We start from the raw sequence: 16,480 nt of genomic DNA, 5'->3' as shown, positions 1-16,480 counted from the left end.
CAGACCAACTACTAGTATAGTGTTGGTTTAGCAAACTAGTGTGGGGGGAATTGTGGTTCGGTAGCGCGCGAATCCTGTTGGTAGGAAAAATGTACACGTGTTTCTGTAAAGTAAGATAAGGTTTTTATAAATAATATGTTGGCGGCATTACAATGTGTATGGTTGGAGGAAAATATGCTGTGTGTTTGTAAACCGACATATAGTTGGACTAAATTGACAAACCGTACACCATAGACAGAGTGAGACACCCATTACTGGTACCTCTGCTACTTCTGCACTCTGCTGGACATTTATGTTAAATGCATCATTAGTGTTAGTAGATCCGTATACAAGTTTTTCAGGTACAACCTATAATTTGGCCATTCAGAAAGCACTCAAAAAAATGTTAAGTGTTTGCATTGAAAACTGCCTTTACACCACCGCAAGATACGAGAATACTTCAGTGAATGCTAGTGCCATCACACATATTTTCTTGTGTATTGGGATCAATAGGAATTGGTCTGGGTGATCAAAGCAAAGTGTTTGAATCAGTAGGTATATATGCAGTCTTACACTGTGCTTTTTAGCATCCTGCGTCATCAGAATTGCGACGTTGTTCAGTCTGTGAATGTCACTCTCATAGGCTTTGATCTCACTCTCTATCTGCTTATGCCTTTGCAACAATGCCTGCATAAACAATAACAAAGAAACATTCCAATATAATGCTAAGTACAAATTGGGTTGCAAACCGCAACCCGAAGATAGCAGTTACTACTAATTGAAAAATCCAATCAGCTGAGAAATTTTCAGTTTTCTGTCACAATATATCTGATCTTATTGACGAGATTAAAAGACAGACACGACGTATTCATCTTATAGTAAGCTGCATTTATGACTTATACTGTTACATATAAAGCATTCAGTCAAGGGTTGATTACAGATACATGCTAGCTCCACCCTATCTGATCTTAATATAATTATTATATTTGTAAATTTATTACTTAAAGACCATTTGTTGTTTGCATCAACTACCTGAGCCCCCTTCTCATCCTTGCCAAAGTCGTCACTTGCAGCAATGGGCATCCTCTCCCTCATCCATTGCTCTGCTTCTTCTGCATCAGCATAATACTGAAAACAATTTTCAATCAATATAATCTAACAGATATTCATACATCTTTATTTCCATAACTGTCTCTCTCTCAGCTCACCCCCTCTCTCTATCTCTTCCTAACCACCTTACTCTTCCCTCACTCCCTAACTGCTTCCTTTCACTCCCTCCTTCTCACTCCTATCTCTCTATTTCTCTTCCCTCTCTCACTCTCTTTCTCTCTCCATCTATCACCCACTCTCGCTCTTTCGCTCTCGCTTTCAATCACTCTATTTTTCATGCCTCATTTTCCATCTACCACCTCCACCTCTACCCCTTCTCACTCTCTTTCTATCTCTCTCTATCTATCTATCTGTCTGTCTATCTGTCTGTCCGTCCGTCCGTCCGTCCGTCCGTCCGTCCGTCCGTCCGTCCGTCCGTCCATCCATCCATACAGCCATCCATCCATCCATCCATCCATCCATCTATCGCTCTTGCATACACTCTTTCTCTGTTTGTCAGCCATCTACAGCTATCAGTGACCATCTTTAATGTGAAAATCATTCATGTTTCTAACCAAGATTATGCTACTGCGGCACTGTACTCAACCACGGCACATGTAGGAATATATCGTGTGCTGTTGTTCCCGTTTGCCCACCTGCGCTGCCTCCGCAGCATCATTGAGCTTGGTTTGTCGTGCCGCTGCCAGTTGCAGCAGTGTCTGCCACTCTTGCTGCAGCGTGTTGATGTGTGCATTAACGGTGGATGCCTGTGGGTGACCAGCCTCCAGTAACTCTACAGATCTCTCACACACCTGGTTAGCAATGGCTGCATGTGCTTTAATCTCAGCCTCCAATACCTGCAAATATGCATGAACTGACTGAACACATGTAAACACACACAGACACACGCACGCCTGCACCCACCCACGCACGCACACACACACACATTTTCAACTGATACTTAATAATACATTTGTGTGGAATATCTGAGGTTTTTCTAAAAGAAAATTATAATTACTAAAATATTTAGCATACTCTATAAAATTACAACATGGCTAAAAGTCTTTCGGTAGACCTGCGTAAATTTTGAGCATCATCTAGTGTAACAAGGTACTGCAGGGAAGATATGAAGACTATTCGTTCACAAAATAAACGTGGGTCATCCAGAAAAAAGATGAATGTAACTGTTACTCAATGAGAAATAGCAATGTCAATAATCATTCCCAACGAAGCAAGACAAGTAAGTGTAACTAGAGTTTGAACCCAACAGATGCCTTACCTCGTGTGCCTGCTGCTGCCGCAGAACGAGGTACAAGTCATGACTGATTTTCCCCTGTGGCTTGAGAAGGCTCTGCGTTTCCTGTAGCCAAGCCTCCTCCTCTAGGGCATCCACCAGCACCTGCTGTTGTTTCTGGGACTCCTCCAGCCCACTGCGTCTCTTCTCACACTTCATCAGCAACCTATTTACATCGAAGAATGGCTGCTTAATATGGGTTCATTGCGCTTCAATCGTAGTCACGACCAATTAAACTACTAGACTCCAGGTATGTTATTATTGGATTTCCAGCAACTTTACACAAACTGTTTCACAGAATTATGGTTTGAGTTCGAATTTTACTGAGATTTTAAGGTTGAATTACATGTTAATTCATCTATTAATAATAATATTCAGGTCACTCACGATAAATTTTTATTTTAATTAGAAAACCAAACAATTCAATTTAGTTCCAATTTCTTGCACATATAGTAGACACATGTATGTAGTTGATCAGTTAAAAATTGTCGGTCACTTGCTAAGTTTGGTAACAATAAGTAAGACGCCAATTTGACGATCTTGTTTCAATATGCAACCCATGCACGTACGCTCTGTAGTCATTATTCAGTTCTCCGACAGTCTTCTGAAGTACGGGACTGTCTTTGGCACACTGGACATTGACAGATTCATTTATGCCTTTCACCCGCTCTCCAAGTGCGGTTAGCGCAGTCTCCACAAGCCGATGCATGTCAACTAGATCATCAGCTATGGTGAGCTCATTGCCGTAATCTTCTGATGATACCCTTGGCTGAACAGAAAACACGCTTGCTAGGCCAAACCTCAAAATTGTGATTTGTGACTAAATGAACAACGTGCCACAGGGTAATGATTAACCATTTCAATATGGATATATGAAACACTGCACATTCCTACAACTGCCTTTAATACCAAAAGACTACAATATATTACTGTTCAAAACTAACATATGGAGTGTGCCTGACTCGATATACCCGGTATATATAGATAGGTAATTCATGTTGGTATGATCATTAAGAAAATAATTTTTACTTCTATATAAACACCTGACCTGTTTCAGAAGGGGTCTTGAGGCATGGCATATGGATTCACTAGTTTGCAGAAAAAAATGCTCTCACAATTTTACTGTGTATGGCAACATGAAATGAAGGAGTGATGGAATGGAAAATGAATAAAATGTTCCCCAACTCCGATATTGTGTACATACCTCGATATAGCACATCTCCTCTTGTAAAGTTGCACAGCTTCTCAGTACGTGCATCACACACTGGACGTTGTCAAGTGCATTCTTCTTCTCCTGCAGGCAAGTTACCAGGTCTGCCCAGCCCTCTGCAATGTCATCTTCTCTGCAATATGAGAACAGCTGTACAACATGGACTATTAAAGGGACACATACGACTCTAGGTTCCTAGAATATTTTTAGTTCAAATAGGTTTAAATTACGCTATGTAAAAATTCCATTGTTCAATATTCATTAGAAATGTTTTAGGAATTTTAAAACTGACAGTTATGCCATTGCTTATAATGATGGTGGCACCACTACTAGCGCATTCACTGGTAAGGCAGCGCAATGCAACTTTTCGGCTACAAGCTACAGACCGATGGTGTTTCTTATTTATTAATTTAAGATGAGAAGGATTGCAATGCCTTATAAACAGCTCTTAGTTTTAGTAATACTATGGACGAATTTGTCCTAAAATAAAAATCGTTCGGCTAAATAGTAATTGGGTATATATAATTGCGCTTTCGTGATTAGCCCTCAGTCTGTAACATGCAAAATAAATCAACAGAAGCGCAACTTCGTCAGAGTGGCAGCACAATCGCGGGGTGTCATGTCAGTGGTCAAAAATAAAGATTTTGAAACTCACCATTGTTTTATCCCAAATGTGAATGCGTGATAATAGAAATTTGTAGGTATATTATATATACTATTATTTATGCAACTCCCATCACAATATTATTAAAATAAAATTCTAGGGTTTAGTATCCCTTTATTGAGGCATTGGCATAAGAGGTCATTTATTTATTGGTTTTACTCACTGAATCTGTCAATGGTCAATCTGTTATGTGACTATATTATCTCTTGTATGTATGTATACTAACCTTTTTTTGATGAGCTCAGCACCGTGGTAGTCCGACTTCACAAGCATATCTGCCATTCGACTGAGCATAGAAAACCTGTCCTTCTGCATGAATAGGCGAGAAATATTGTTGATAGGGACAAACAGATTGATGGTATGCTATTCTACAAACCTCATCTAGATCTGTAGATACTTCCATCTAGTGCATGGCACAATATAGAGAGGACTAGACTGCAAGTATTGTTAATCCCGTCATGCCATGTTGTTTTATGATTCTGACGTGAATTAAACTGATCAACAGTACATCAATTTTTGGTGAGAACAAAGCAAAGATGTCTCACCTATATTTCACAATGATAAGATACTTCAAAAACCTATCCATCTTTCTCATAATCCTACAATATTTTCTATTTAAATTTTCCTTGTGTATTTTCGCAGCAGGTTTACTAAGAATTCTTATCCAAATATATTTGTAATTTAGCACATAGATGGTGTGTACATATACTTATAGTAAATATGTAGTATGATATTGTATTACCATGACATTACTGCAACTTACCCGCGCCTGCACTTCAGCAGTGAGCGTCTCATGGCGCTTCATTGCTTGTTCAACATCCTTCATTGTACTCCCCATCTTCTCCTGCTCTATGACCTTGTTGATGTCACTGAGCCAATTTTCGCGTAGCACAGCCTTTCTGTCAAACTTCTCAGCCAGCTGCTCCAGTGTCTCCCCCCTGGGGTGCACACAGCAACGCTATATCTACATCTGGCAATCATTTCTAGCTAGAATGCTACTTATCCACCAACCTTCTCTATTCAGCAATGTGATTAAGATGTGTTAGATTTAAAGTAAATTTGATCAATTACACAAATCCATATGCTAATGGGTAGCCACATGGTGACCCTACAAGATGACTACCATTATAAAATGCAGAAAATGATAGCATGATATCAAAAGACCATTGCAAAATTATTGCTTGATTCAAACAAACATGTCAAATTCACACAAAAGTGGCAAGAGATGCACCTTGCCAAGTTGTCATGCAATGCCAGTTCTCTTTCATGTTCAGCTTTTTCTAGCTTCTGCCAGGCTTTCTCTATGTCACTGACTAGCATGCCCTCTGGTGTTAGATATGATTTCTTTCCTTCAGACGTCAGCTGGGTTTGTATAGCGAATAGTTGTGCCTCTAGATCACCCATTTGTTTGGACCTGTTATATTATCATGTTTGTTATTATATAGTCATGGCAATTTAGACATATATTTATGCTTTATATTATTAGAATTAGGATATCTATACAGTTTATTCTACCAAAAACCATTCACCCTCCTGATGTGCGTGTGTGCATGCGTGCGTGCATGCGGGCGTCTGTGTGTGTGCGCGCACATGCATGCATGTGCGTGTACGTACCTCCTCCCTGTATCACTGTTCAACAATGAATAATAAACACCAAGCGAGTAATTGTCCGGGAGGTAAATGTCCGGGGGTAAATGTCTGGGGGTAAATGTCCGGGGGGTAATTGTCCTGGGGGTAAATGTCCGGGGGGTAATTGTCCGGGGGTAAATGACCGGGGGTAAATGACCGGGGGGTAATTGTCTGGGGGGTGATTGTCCGTGGGTAATTGTCCGGGGGGTGAATGGCATGGAGGGTAATTGTCCGGGGGGTAATTGTCCGAAGGAGTAATTATCCAGGGGTAATTGTCCGGGGAGTGATTGTCCGGGGGGTATTTGTCCTAGAACCATATATATATATACACATATTATATCGATATATAAAAATACCCATCATTACTTTGGGCGTTTCTCTACGGTTCTGTATTCATGAAATCGGCTCAGCTCCTGTTGAGTTTCCTCCAAATTATTAGGCAGGTTCCTCTCATTAAGTTTCTCTGTCTTTTCCTCCATCCACTGCAGCAGTTCGCGTGCACCTGTCTCATACTCTTCCTTCTTGTTATCACTCTCTATCAGCAAGTTCACAACCTACAAAGTTTGGTGCATTTTTACTTCGATTTAGATTTTTCTTTGCACTTTCATTTAGAATCTTTGCCATTTCAGGTGTTGAACCTATTGAACTTACACTGTAATACTTATTCCGTAAGAAAGTAAAAACTATATTTTTATTGACTAAAGATATATTATGATCAAACATATCATATAATAAATCAGTCTGGAACATTCTTTCTACTGTAGTATAGTGATCATCCCTTACCTTGCCAATACGTTTACTACTTGTAGCTTCCTCTTTCATCTTAGCAAACGTCTGGTAACAGGCTGCCACATATGTCATTATCGATTTCTCATCTGGTCTCAAAACATCAACATCTATAAATAAATTGTAATAGATATTGGATTAATTTTATCAAGATAAGCTGTGGTTATAAGCCAGCATAATTAACCACACACGAGTACCTCAAAGACCCAATGAATTTAGCATCATATCCTTGAGATAATATAAGATGATATAAGTTGCCTTACTATAAAAAGTTTATTAATTGATATCTGAACATGGTCGAATATGCAATGGTGGTGTACATAGACCAAGCTGGCAGGATCAACAAAAAGGCAACCAAAATGGAATATAACTTTATCAGGAAGGTCTCTTATTATTGTTCCTAAATTCAGTATTGTCATTAACATATTTAAACATTGCCATTTAACACTCTGTATTAAAGTGATTACGTCACCGTAAATAGTAAAAAAAAAAAAATCCACTTTTTTACGAAATATAAGTAATTCTGTTTACTTTTTATAGTTAAATTGCTCCATTATAATTCTTATTTTACTATATTGTTCGATGTGAACATACACTCGTGACTCATACATAGCCCATTACATACATAGCAAGCAATTAATGTTAGGAACACTAATATCAAATCGTCCAGGTTTTTTGGATTTTTAACTAGTTGAGAAACAATCTTATCAGGTAAGAATTTGACGATACGTTTAGTCCCGTTAGTTTTTACTTTTAATGTAAAAAAATTGCAACAAAAATTTTAGAAATTTTACCACAGAAAATTCGTGACGTAGTCAATTTAAACATACCTTCAGCATCGAGCAGCCTGTGAACTCCAAGTTCCCTTTCTGCCAGATCAAATGCTTTGTTCAAGTTTTTCTCAGGCTCCTCTGGGTCAAGACTGTCATAGTCCACTAGGTCTGGCCTGTAACAGTATGTTCCACTGTGCACATATTGATCAAACACGTACCATAAAGTATTTACAATATAAAAGCTTATCATCATAAACCGCTATACTAGTTTTTAGAGCATCCTTGGTCAGTCCCCACATAATAATTCTGGGAATGATACTATAAGATCTTATACAGGTTTCACAAGCAATCTTTAGCAAGGTAATTTAAAAATTCATATTTTCACAACATATGCTATAGTTGTGAATTAGATATGATGACTGATTGATGTAGTACTGCACAGTCATGCAAGACCGGTACCTGTGCGCATGTATGAGCGCATTAAACGCCATCCCATCTCGCCAGCTTCTGGTGAAATCCTTCACGTCACAGTTGGCATGGCTGCAATACCACACACAATATGCAGGAAAATTCCAATAACATGTTTACACAGTCAAACTTCATTTCATACATCAGAATGTTAATTACCAATAAATTACATAAGTTCATGAATAATTTAGTAATCATGTTACAGCTTAAGGACAGATTCATTCATCTGTATGGGATTACCAAGTATACTGTGAATTATGACTATAGCCAATCCACAGGACTGCCCAACCAGCCAACAAGAAAACGTAGTACTGTTTATAATTACGTATTTACCTCTCAGTTTTGCTCTGGCACCACAGCAGCAGGGCTTCCTTGGCTGATTTCTTTTCTATTCCCTCAACAATTTGTACCTGCATGCAATCAAGGAATTGATTATTGCATAAAAAGCTATCTAAATGTACCAATAAAAGCCATATGATCGCAAGATTATTAATAAATTATAGTTCAAATAAAAATAACACAATTATACTGTACGCATCATGCATAGCTGTCTGCACTCAACAAATTTAAGATCTGCGCAGGAGTACAATTGTATGTACAACAAGTGCCGCCCCAGCAGCGGACACGCCGCTCAAACTGATGTGTACTGTAGCCGGGTATTCTTCTTGGATAAACTCACTGTGCCAACCCGAATCAAGTGCGCCCTCCGCCACCGCGTTGATAGGCTTTGCTATACCGGTAGTACAGTAATAAAGATATAGCCTGTGTACTTTAATGACTTTCGCCTATATTAACGTTATTCATGGATATGCATCGAGTCGGCGAGCGTAGTGGTGGTGGGTGGAGGGTGGGGGTGGAGGGTGGGGGAGGGCGAGGAGGCGGGTGGAGGGGACTCTATAATAGCAAAAGCGTTCAGTAACTTGTTAACAGTCAACAAATCCATGTTTAACCATCCTCTTTGGAGGTCAAAAGGTTATCAGACATTTACTCTTCGCACGTCAGCGGAAAGTAGCATTTCACGGTCTTTCAATAAAATGATAAAAATAGTAAGCGTCAGCGCTGAAACAAAAAAGTTTTGCACTCGATCCGTTAGACCATGTCCTCAGAAAATTGTCTGATATCTAACCCTTTCCCCCACTGCCCTTTGACCGCTGACCTCCAATTTCGGCCGCGGTGTAGCGCCTGATGGTTTCCTCCCCATCACACTATACATTGAATATTAAGAGTGTAGGTCGACCTCTTGAGATTTGTGCTGCCAATTTCGTATTTCCTCCTATACCTTAAGTTAAGGGGGAAATTCCCCCTCCATTCACACATCTTTGACCTTTGACCCTTGACCCATAATTCGCATCCGAGTCTTTTTCGCCCGACCCCCCCCCCGACGCTCCCAAATATCAAGATCGTACGTCGCCGCAGTTAAGATTTGCGCCGTAACTGTTGACGCGCGGACGGACGGACGAACAGACATTCATGCGATTCTACAAGCTGCATCTGACTTCGTCAGCTGAGCTAAAAACCTGTTCTATTAGAATAAAGAATTCAAAATAGTTGCAGACTACAAGTTATAATTTACATGTTTCCAGCAATATGTCCATGAAACAATAACGACATTTTCTTATTCACGTTCTCTTTTATAATATATGTTGTTGACATTACTATTAATTAAAAGGTGGCCTCATGGACCTATTACACATTTTAACACAATAGCATTTTAGGACTATACATTCTTTGTTCCACAGCATCATTCACACATACCGCCACTTGTTCAAACTTTTCTTTCTCTATTCCGAGCATTTTCGAGGGCTGATTTCTTTGGGAGCTCAGACAGCTTCATGTCTTTGCTAAGAACCACCCGACCATATGTGGGTGTTGTTTGTGTAGCTGCGCTTCCCTCAACGGCCCATGATGGCCGGAACCTGCCCAGGCAGCCGAACTGTTTGCCCAATCGTCTTTTCGACGGTCCGTCAGACCCTAAGTCGCCTGTTCTAGAGTAAGATGCTCAGGAAGGTCACCGACTGCTGTAGTACTGCTCACCTCCAGATTTCTTACCTGCTTCTCTGTCACACCTTACAAAATAAAAAATATAAAAATATACATGTTTTTTACTGACACCAAAATAAACATTGCAATAACAGCTTGCTTACTGACCATATCTGTATCAGTATATATATAAACTATATTATATATTATAATATATATAATATATAATATATATATTTATTTATTTATTTATTTATATCTGACAATCTTATGCACCTCTGGACAAGGACAACCCCCAGTAACTAATTTACCTTAGTAACCTTATAAGCCACCGCTTATTTGCTTTGGACCTGGAAGTAAATTCTATTAAACCAATTCCTTCACCAAGTTCTAGTATAAGGTCTCTAGAAACATCATTTAAAAGTTGAAGACTCTACCTAGTGGGTGTCATATATCATATGGTGCACTACTTTCTTACGCGTATGGTCACGTCTGTGTATTGGGTCTAAACAGTTGGCGCGAGGAGTTTACCCGCCATGTTGTAATAAACCTAATGCGTTTACATAATGTCTTACGCCTTCTCGTGCCACACCAAGCTTTACATGGTGGCAGCGGTAAACCAGCCGTGAGACGCCAAGAGTGACTGGTGAGTCGGATTCCTGACACGGCATATTTTGACAACACGGTGACTTTTCGTTCGGTGCCGATACACGTCGCTGTGTACACACGCGAGCGACTCCGTGGTGAAGTCAGATTCTACACACCGATACAATGGATGGCGGCACTGTCCGGCAACACAGGCGCGCCGCTGTGTATGACAGAAATACAGGGACATTGATACGCACCTTGTACACACGTTTAAGGTGTTTTGGATTCTACATTGACTGTTACAATATAGGGACTCGACCCCATTGTGCTGTGCTATCCTGTTGAGCTGTATATACCTCCTGTGAGACAGTATGGGGGAATTATCTGGCATCACACCACCACGTATGGACTGGTCAGCTCCTGACTTACCAACTGCATTCCTAGAATTCAAGCAGTACTGTACCTTGATTCTATCAGGACCACTCAAGGAAAAATCAGTTGAAGAACAAGCCAATTTCATTCTGATTTGGATTGGCCAGGAAGGACTGAAAATCTTCAACTCATGGAACATTGTTGCGGACAAGCCGGAAACATTATGGGATAGATTTGAAGCATTCATAGAACCAACTTCAAACTTCCGTCTCCATCGTTTCCAGTTACAGAGGTTCCGACAAGGGCCTGGTGAGTCAGTTGATGAATTTATCCTCCGGTGTAAGACTCTCGCCAAGAAATGCAAATTCTCTGAAGCCGAGATGGAGGAGAGACTAATTGAACAGCTGATCGTAGGAACCAACCACAAAAAGATACAAGAAGTCCTGTTGGGTAAAGACGACAAACTAAAGCTAGAACAAGCACTAGATGTTGCTAGGTTCCGTGAAGCCACTGACTCACACATGAAACAATTTGACGAAGCTTCCGGTGTGTCAACAGTACACAATGTGTCACGCACTCGCAACCCCACACAATGCGATAGTTGCGGAAAAAACCATCCACCTAAGCCAAGAGAGGCTTGCCCCGCTTTCGGATCAAGGTGTGAATTTTGTAAAAAATTCAACCACTGGCAGACAGTGTGCAGATCACATAACACTTTCTCCGGTCGCTCTTCTGTGGATTTTCCTGATTATTGGGAATTTCGAGTAATAATCACAGTGGGAATACTTAAAAATTTCATTTATTTTCTGCAGAGCTCAATAACCACTTCAAAAATGATCAGAATAGTCGAATTATGTCAGACGGAGCATGGTTTAGTAAAACCTTTACTTTTCGAGAAAATCGCAAAAAACTTTTTTATCCCTACGCGAGTAGCTTATAAAACCGGAATTTCAACATATATGAACAGAAGACAATTCAATAATCATTCTGAACTAACGATTGATGATATTGTATAAAAAAACAGTTAATGTCATGAGCTAGATTAGTAGACTGATTCTACTTAGATTTGCTTGTCACTTCAAGATTAGAAAATTTCTTTTGAATAAAACACTTTAAACACTAGAAAAGATAGAGAAATAGTGCAAAAGGAGTCCTATATCAGAGCGATCACATATTATATGTTCATCATCAAACTCGGAGAACAATCATCCTCTTCATCTTGAGATTCAAAGTTTTCATCATTATCCTCATCGCAATCTTGGTCTTCGATCTTCTTCGTCTACACCAGTACTGTTCTCGCAGAATTCGTCATCACAGTCACATAAGTCAGTACAGAATAACCCATGTTTTATGCAGCATTGGTTGTTTCCACAGCCTTTCTTGCAGGCACAAGAAAGTATCTTCTTGATAGCTTCTGGGCAGATGTCTAAATGTCCTTGCACAGGTACCAGCTTCCCGCCACATCTCTCCCAGCCGTATTCTTCTGGCTCAAAGCTGTTCCCGAGCCATTGCTGGACCTGATGAAAAATCGTGTTGCTTTTGGGATTAAAAGTTATTTAACGATTGAAGTTAAATCAACCATCTATTTTCTAAAGCAAAAAAGGGAACACCTAAACCTAACCTAACCTAGACCTCACCTGAAGGTAAATCCTCAGAATATGCTGATAAGCAGTAGCAGACGTAGGAGGGTCCTTTAACTGAATAGCCTTCTTCCCATTCAACTTTCTTCTGTAAATCCTTAAATTAATCATGATTAAGATAATTAGATTTAATTATTATAAAGGTTTTAGCAATTTCATTCATAATACTAATAGACTGTTCAATTGAACATAATATATTGCAGTCATAAACCAATCTTAAAGCAAATTGTTTACTCAGTACTGTAAATTAAGTACTCACCAAAGTCTGAGATCCTCGAGTGAATCGTTGATACCATTGGAGTGATATAGGTAAGACAAAATGTAACTCCCAATATGCTACAGGACATCAAAATCAGGGTGCTCCTCGTAGAATACGCTACATTCCAATATACTGTTGTCTTTGACAATTGCCTTTGCAAGTTTCGTCTTTTCGATGCCGGCAAGTGATGAGACTGTGTCACAGCCTGAAGCGGCATGAATGAATAATATCTGCTCAATCAAGGCATCAGGCCATTTGTCTATCACTTTTCTTATATCGACACAGCTATTTGAAGACGAGCCATGAGTATAAACATCGATCCCCAGCTGTTTTTTCAGCGTGCTCTCGACTTCACATTATCTGAAGAAGTCAATGCAACACTAGAGGAGTGCTTGGAGTACGAGTTATGCTCGTTATCGATGCCCCTTTTTGATGTTAATGGCTACATGAGATCGACAGCAAAGGCAGGCTTAGCAACGAATCTTGTAGAAGAGTGTACACTTGACGTTGAAGTCGGAGTTACTCTACTGAAGGGTGATGTTGCTAGGATCGTATTGGATGGTGGTGCCCTTCTACACCGTGTTGGATGGACAAAGAAAGAAACGTTCCAGACAATAATAGATGGATACCACTCCTTCATCTGGAACATGTTTGGTGACTCTCGGTTTCCACATTGTGTTTGACGGCTATCTCCAAAGCTCAACAAAGGATAATTGCCACCAGAGAAGACAACCAGTAGAAGCACTACCCTTCGAGTTCTCCCTCGACAAGAAGCTTCTCTGCAAAAAGCAGGTATTCCTGTCCAATGCAGGAAGCAAGCAGAACTTCATGAATGCTCTTGCGAAATCATTGGAAGATAGTGCTGCAAAACACTTGGATATCGTACTGAAGGCTATTTACAGAAGTGGAGCATGGTAATACTGTTCAGGTAGGTGACGACACGGATCTGCTAGTGTTACTTGTCCATTACTTCAAAGCAGTGATGGATAAACCACCCAACAACATCTACATGTTCCGTGCAGTCTCTACTGGTACAAACCAGCTGTATCTCACGTACATAGACATGTATGATATTCTGCTGAGAAACTTGCATGCTGAGTGTCTGGGAGATTGGAGGAATACCTAACGTCTCTAAAGCTGATGCTCCACTACCTGGCTGCAACAAGGCACAGAGCATACACCAAGTGTGTGTACTGGTTCATCGAGGAGATGGAGAACCTCGATGATTGGACTGTGTCAACATTTAAGAAGGGTCACTTTGTGGTTAGGAGTGACAGGCTCTATGCTGGTGTTTCCGTGGATCTAGCGATCGAACAATCATTGATGACAATGAAAGGTAATAGCGGGTTAACTCGAGGGAGGAGTTTTAACGAGCTCGACTATCTAATCTGGGTTCTCTCCCGACCTGTAGTAGGTGCAATGGACACCAAGGTAAGAGAGATGACGGGGGTTGACTTACAGAACAAAGCTCAGTCAAGGTGAAGCAAGAAGGAAGTACTCGGTTGAAGCACGATGTAAACCACATGACTCTCATCGAGAACTACTTCTCAGACAGATGTTTGTTTGATCCGAATATCAAGCACACACATCTTGTAGCTCCAAAGGAAGTGAATGTTCACAAAGCTTGCGATGGTCGGTTGCTTATTCTTGAGTCAATGGTAGGACAAAATCCTCTAACTCTAACCACCAAGAAAACATCTTTGGCTGTTCAAATACCTTCAAAACGTGTGAGCAAGGTTGCTGACTCCATCTTTCACCTTCTGGAGTACTTCCATAAGGTTAGCAACAACTGGTGCATCCTTCAATGTTTTTGGGTCAAATTCTGATTTATTGTTCTCCATGAGGGATGATAAATACTCAGAGGCAGCTTCAACAGCATGTGTCTTTTTCATCCACCTGTTCTATCAGCATCTTTTTCAACACTGATGTTGTCAGCCCGTGAGCCCTGATAGCTCTCTCGTATGACTTCCCATTCAGTATCTTTTTTACTGGCTCCTCCCAATACACAGTTGAGAATGCCTGGGCTAACCCACTGTTTTTCATGACATAGCCCATGCTTCCCAGAAAACTGCTCTGGGTATGGAAGTTTCCAAGTAGCAATATCAGCTTCAGCAGCATCTCATGCTTGACTATCATGGCAAGCTTCCAGAGCGGTTGATCGAAACCGATAATCGGTGTTCCTGGGAGCTTCAGTCTTCTGTGTTGGGTTATCACATAGTCAAGAGTTGTGTGCATACAGTTCCAGTTGGTCGACGGTAGATCTATGATTGGGAGAAACTCCGCCGTTTGCTTTCCTGGAATAGCATTCCCTTTAGTTACTACATGCATTACTCCTGATATCTGGGGTGTTTTAATATTCAGGATAGAGGAGCTCACTCTTAGGTAGTCGATAAGCCCAGACGAAGTTTGTATCATAAGTCTGCTTATATCCATCTTTTCTTTCAAGAAAAGTCCTTTGATTGTCTTTTCCTTGTCTCGGGGAAAGATCTTGATAGTAATAGACCTCTTTAATATCTCATCATTTCCACCTTCCAACACTATCTGAAAACTATGCCGCCGTCACAGTAGGAACAATGATTACTGAATTGTTTTGTTTTGATCATATATCTTGAAATTCTGGTTTTAAGCTACTCGCATAGGGATGAAAAATGTTTTTTTTTGCGATTTTCTCGATAAGTAAGGGTTTTGGGTCTTTTCGACTACATAATTCGACTATTCTGATCATTTTGAAGTGGTTATTGAGCTCTGTAGGTGCTTCCTAAGCTGAGATACCAATTTCTGAAAAATCGGCGAGTCGGCAGAAAATAAATCAAATTTTTAAGTATTCCCCTACTAGGTAGTCTTCAACCTTTTAATTGTGTTTCTAGAGACCTTATACTAGAACTTGGTGAAGGAATTGGTTTGATAGAATTTACTTCCAGGTCAAGCACTTTTATGGCAAAAAAGCAGTGTATTATTTATTATCTTAGTTAAATAGATGTGTTTCCAATTAGCATTCATTAAATAACTATACAAATAAGCCTTAAATAAGTTACAATCACCAACACCTGAACATGATATATACATATATATATATATAAACTCTAACATACGTGATGCTTTATTGATCTCATGAAACTATGGCAGTTGTAGGCCTATTAGGATTTATGACGAATTTGAGATTTTTAGGATTATAAAATAACATATATCCATATATAATCAAATTTGCACACACTGAAGTGACCCTTTTTTAAATACCATGTATGACGTACAACTACTTCAACAACAGCTAGGCATCAGCTCATCATGAACAGTGGCATTCCAACACCGAGTCTTTAATTTGTTATGACGTATATTGATGACGACGGGACATGCGAGTCTAGCATGCACTACCACTAAGCACTCACCAAGCTATACTCACCAAGCTCTGCAAGAGTCAGCGTCAGCGGCAAAGCCCGCACTGACGTTGATGTACTAAGGACGTAAGGTCCGCGACGTAACTGGTAGTTCTGGTTGGCCCTCTGTCGCAGCACATGCATATCAGTTTCATTAAAACCAAGATCACACAAAGTCAAGTTCCCTGAAAGACTCCTGATTTCTGTGTTAGCAGATGCACCGACAGGCACGTGTTTAACTTCCAAGTCACTTATGGTTATTTCCTGTGGTAGCTCTTCCAGTTTAGTTTCAGGTGATAGTTCAATTGGAAGTACATCCCAATATAGAGGACTGTTCTTCACCTGATGATTATGTTGTGCATAGTCGACTACCCG

The 16,480-nt window shown here is 40.1% G+C and overlaps 1 protein-coding gene across 1 annotated transcript in view; it reads right to left on the bottom strand.

The window, feature by feature from the left end:
• LOC106811810 (spectrin beta chain, non-erythrocytic 5-like) overlaps positions 1–16,253 on the bottom strand; it is a 78,023-nt gene extending 61,770 nt beyond the window's left edge. The window contains exons 1-16 of the mRNA XM_014815529.1: positions 16,132–16,253; positions 9,648–9,958; positions 8,226–8,302; positions 7,884–7,964; positions 7,482–7,597; positions 6,649–6,761; positions 6,232–6,419; positions 5,468–5,650; positions 5,000–5,174; positions 4,463–4,545; positions 3,567–3,705; positions 2,932–3,131; positions 2,348–2,528; positions 1,725–1,925; positions 1,012–1,107; positions 553–666 (exon numbers count right to left, since the gene is read on the bottom strand). Coding sequence (XP_014671015.1) covers positions 553–666; positions 1,012–1,107; positions 1,725–1,925; positions 2,348–2,528; positions 2,932–3,131; positions 3,567–3,705; positions 4,463–4,545; positions 5,000–5,174; positions 5,468–5,650; positions 6,232–6,419; positions 6,649–6,761; positions 7,482–7,597; positions 7,884–7,964; positions 8,226–8,302; positions 9,648–9,686 — 1,986 coding nt within the window. The 5' untranslated portion in view covers positions 9,687–9,958; positions 16,132–16,253. The remainder of the gene's footprint in view (positions 1–552; positions 667–1,011; positions 1,108–1,724; positions 1,926–2,347; positions 2,529–2,931; positions 3,132–3,566; positions 3,706–4,462; positions 4,546–4,999; positions 5,175–5,467; positions 5,651–6,231; positions 6,420–6,648; positions 6,762–7,481; positions 7,598–7,883; positions 7,965–8,225; positions 8,303–9,647; positions 9,959–16,131) is intronic.
• Positions 16,254–16,480: the final 227 nt, after the last annotated feature.

This window comes from Priapulus caudatus, unplaced genomic scaffold (genome assembly GCF_000485595.1).
Source record: "Priapulus caudatus unplaced genomic scaffold, Priapulus_caudatus-5.0.1 Scaffold578, whole genome shotgun sequence".
NCBI classification, from domain to species: Eukaryota; Metazoa; Priapulida; class Priapulimorpha; order Priapulimorphida; family Priapulidae; genus Priapulus; species Priapulus caudatus.
This window is presented reverse-complemented; position numbering and strand designations above follow the sequence as displayed.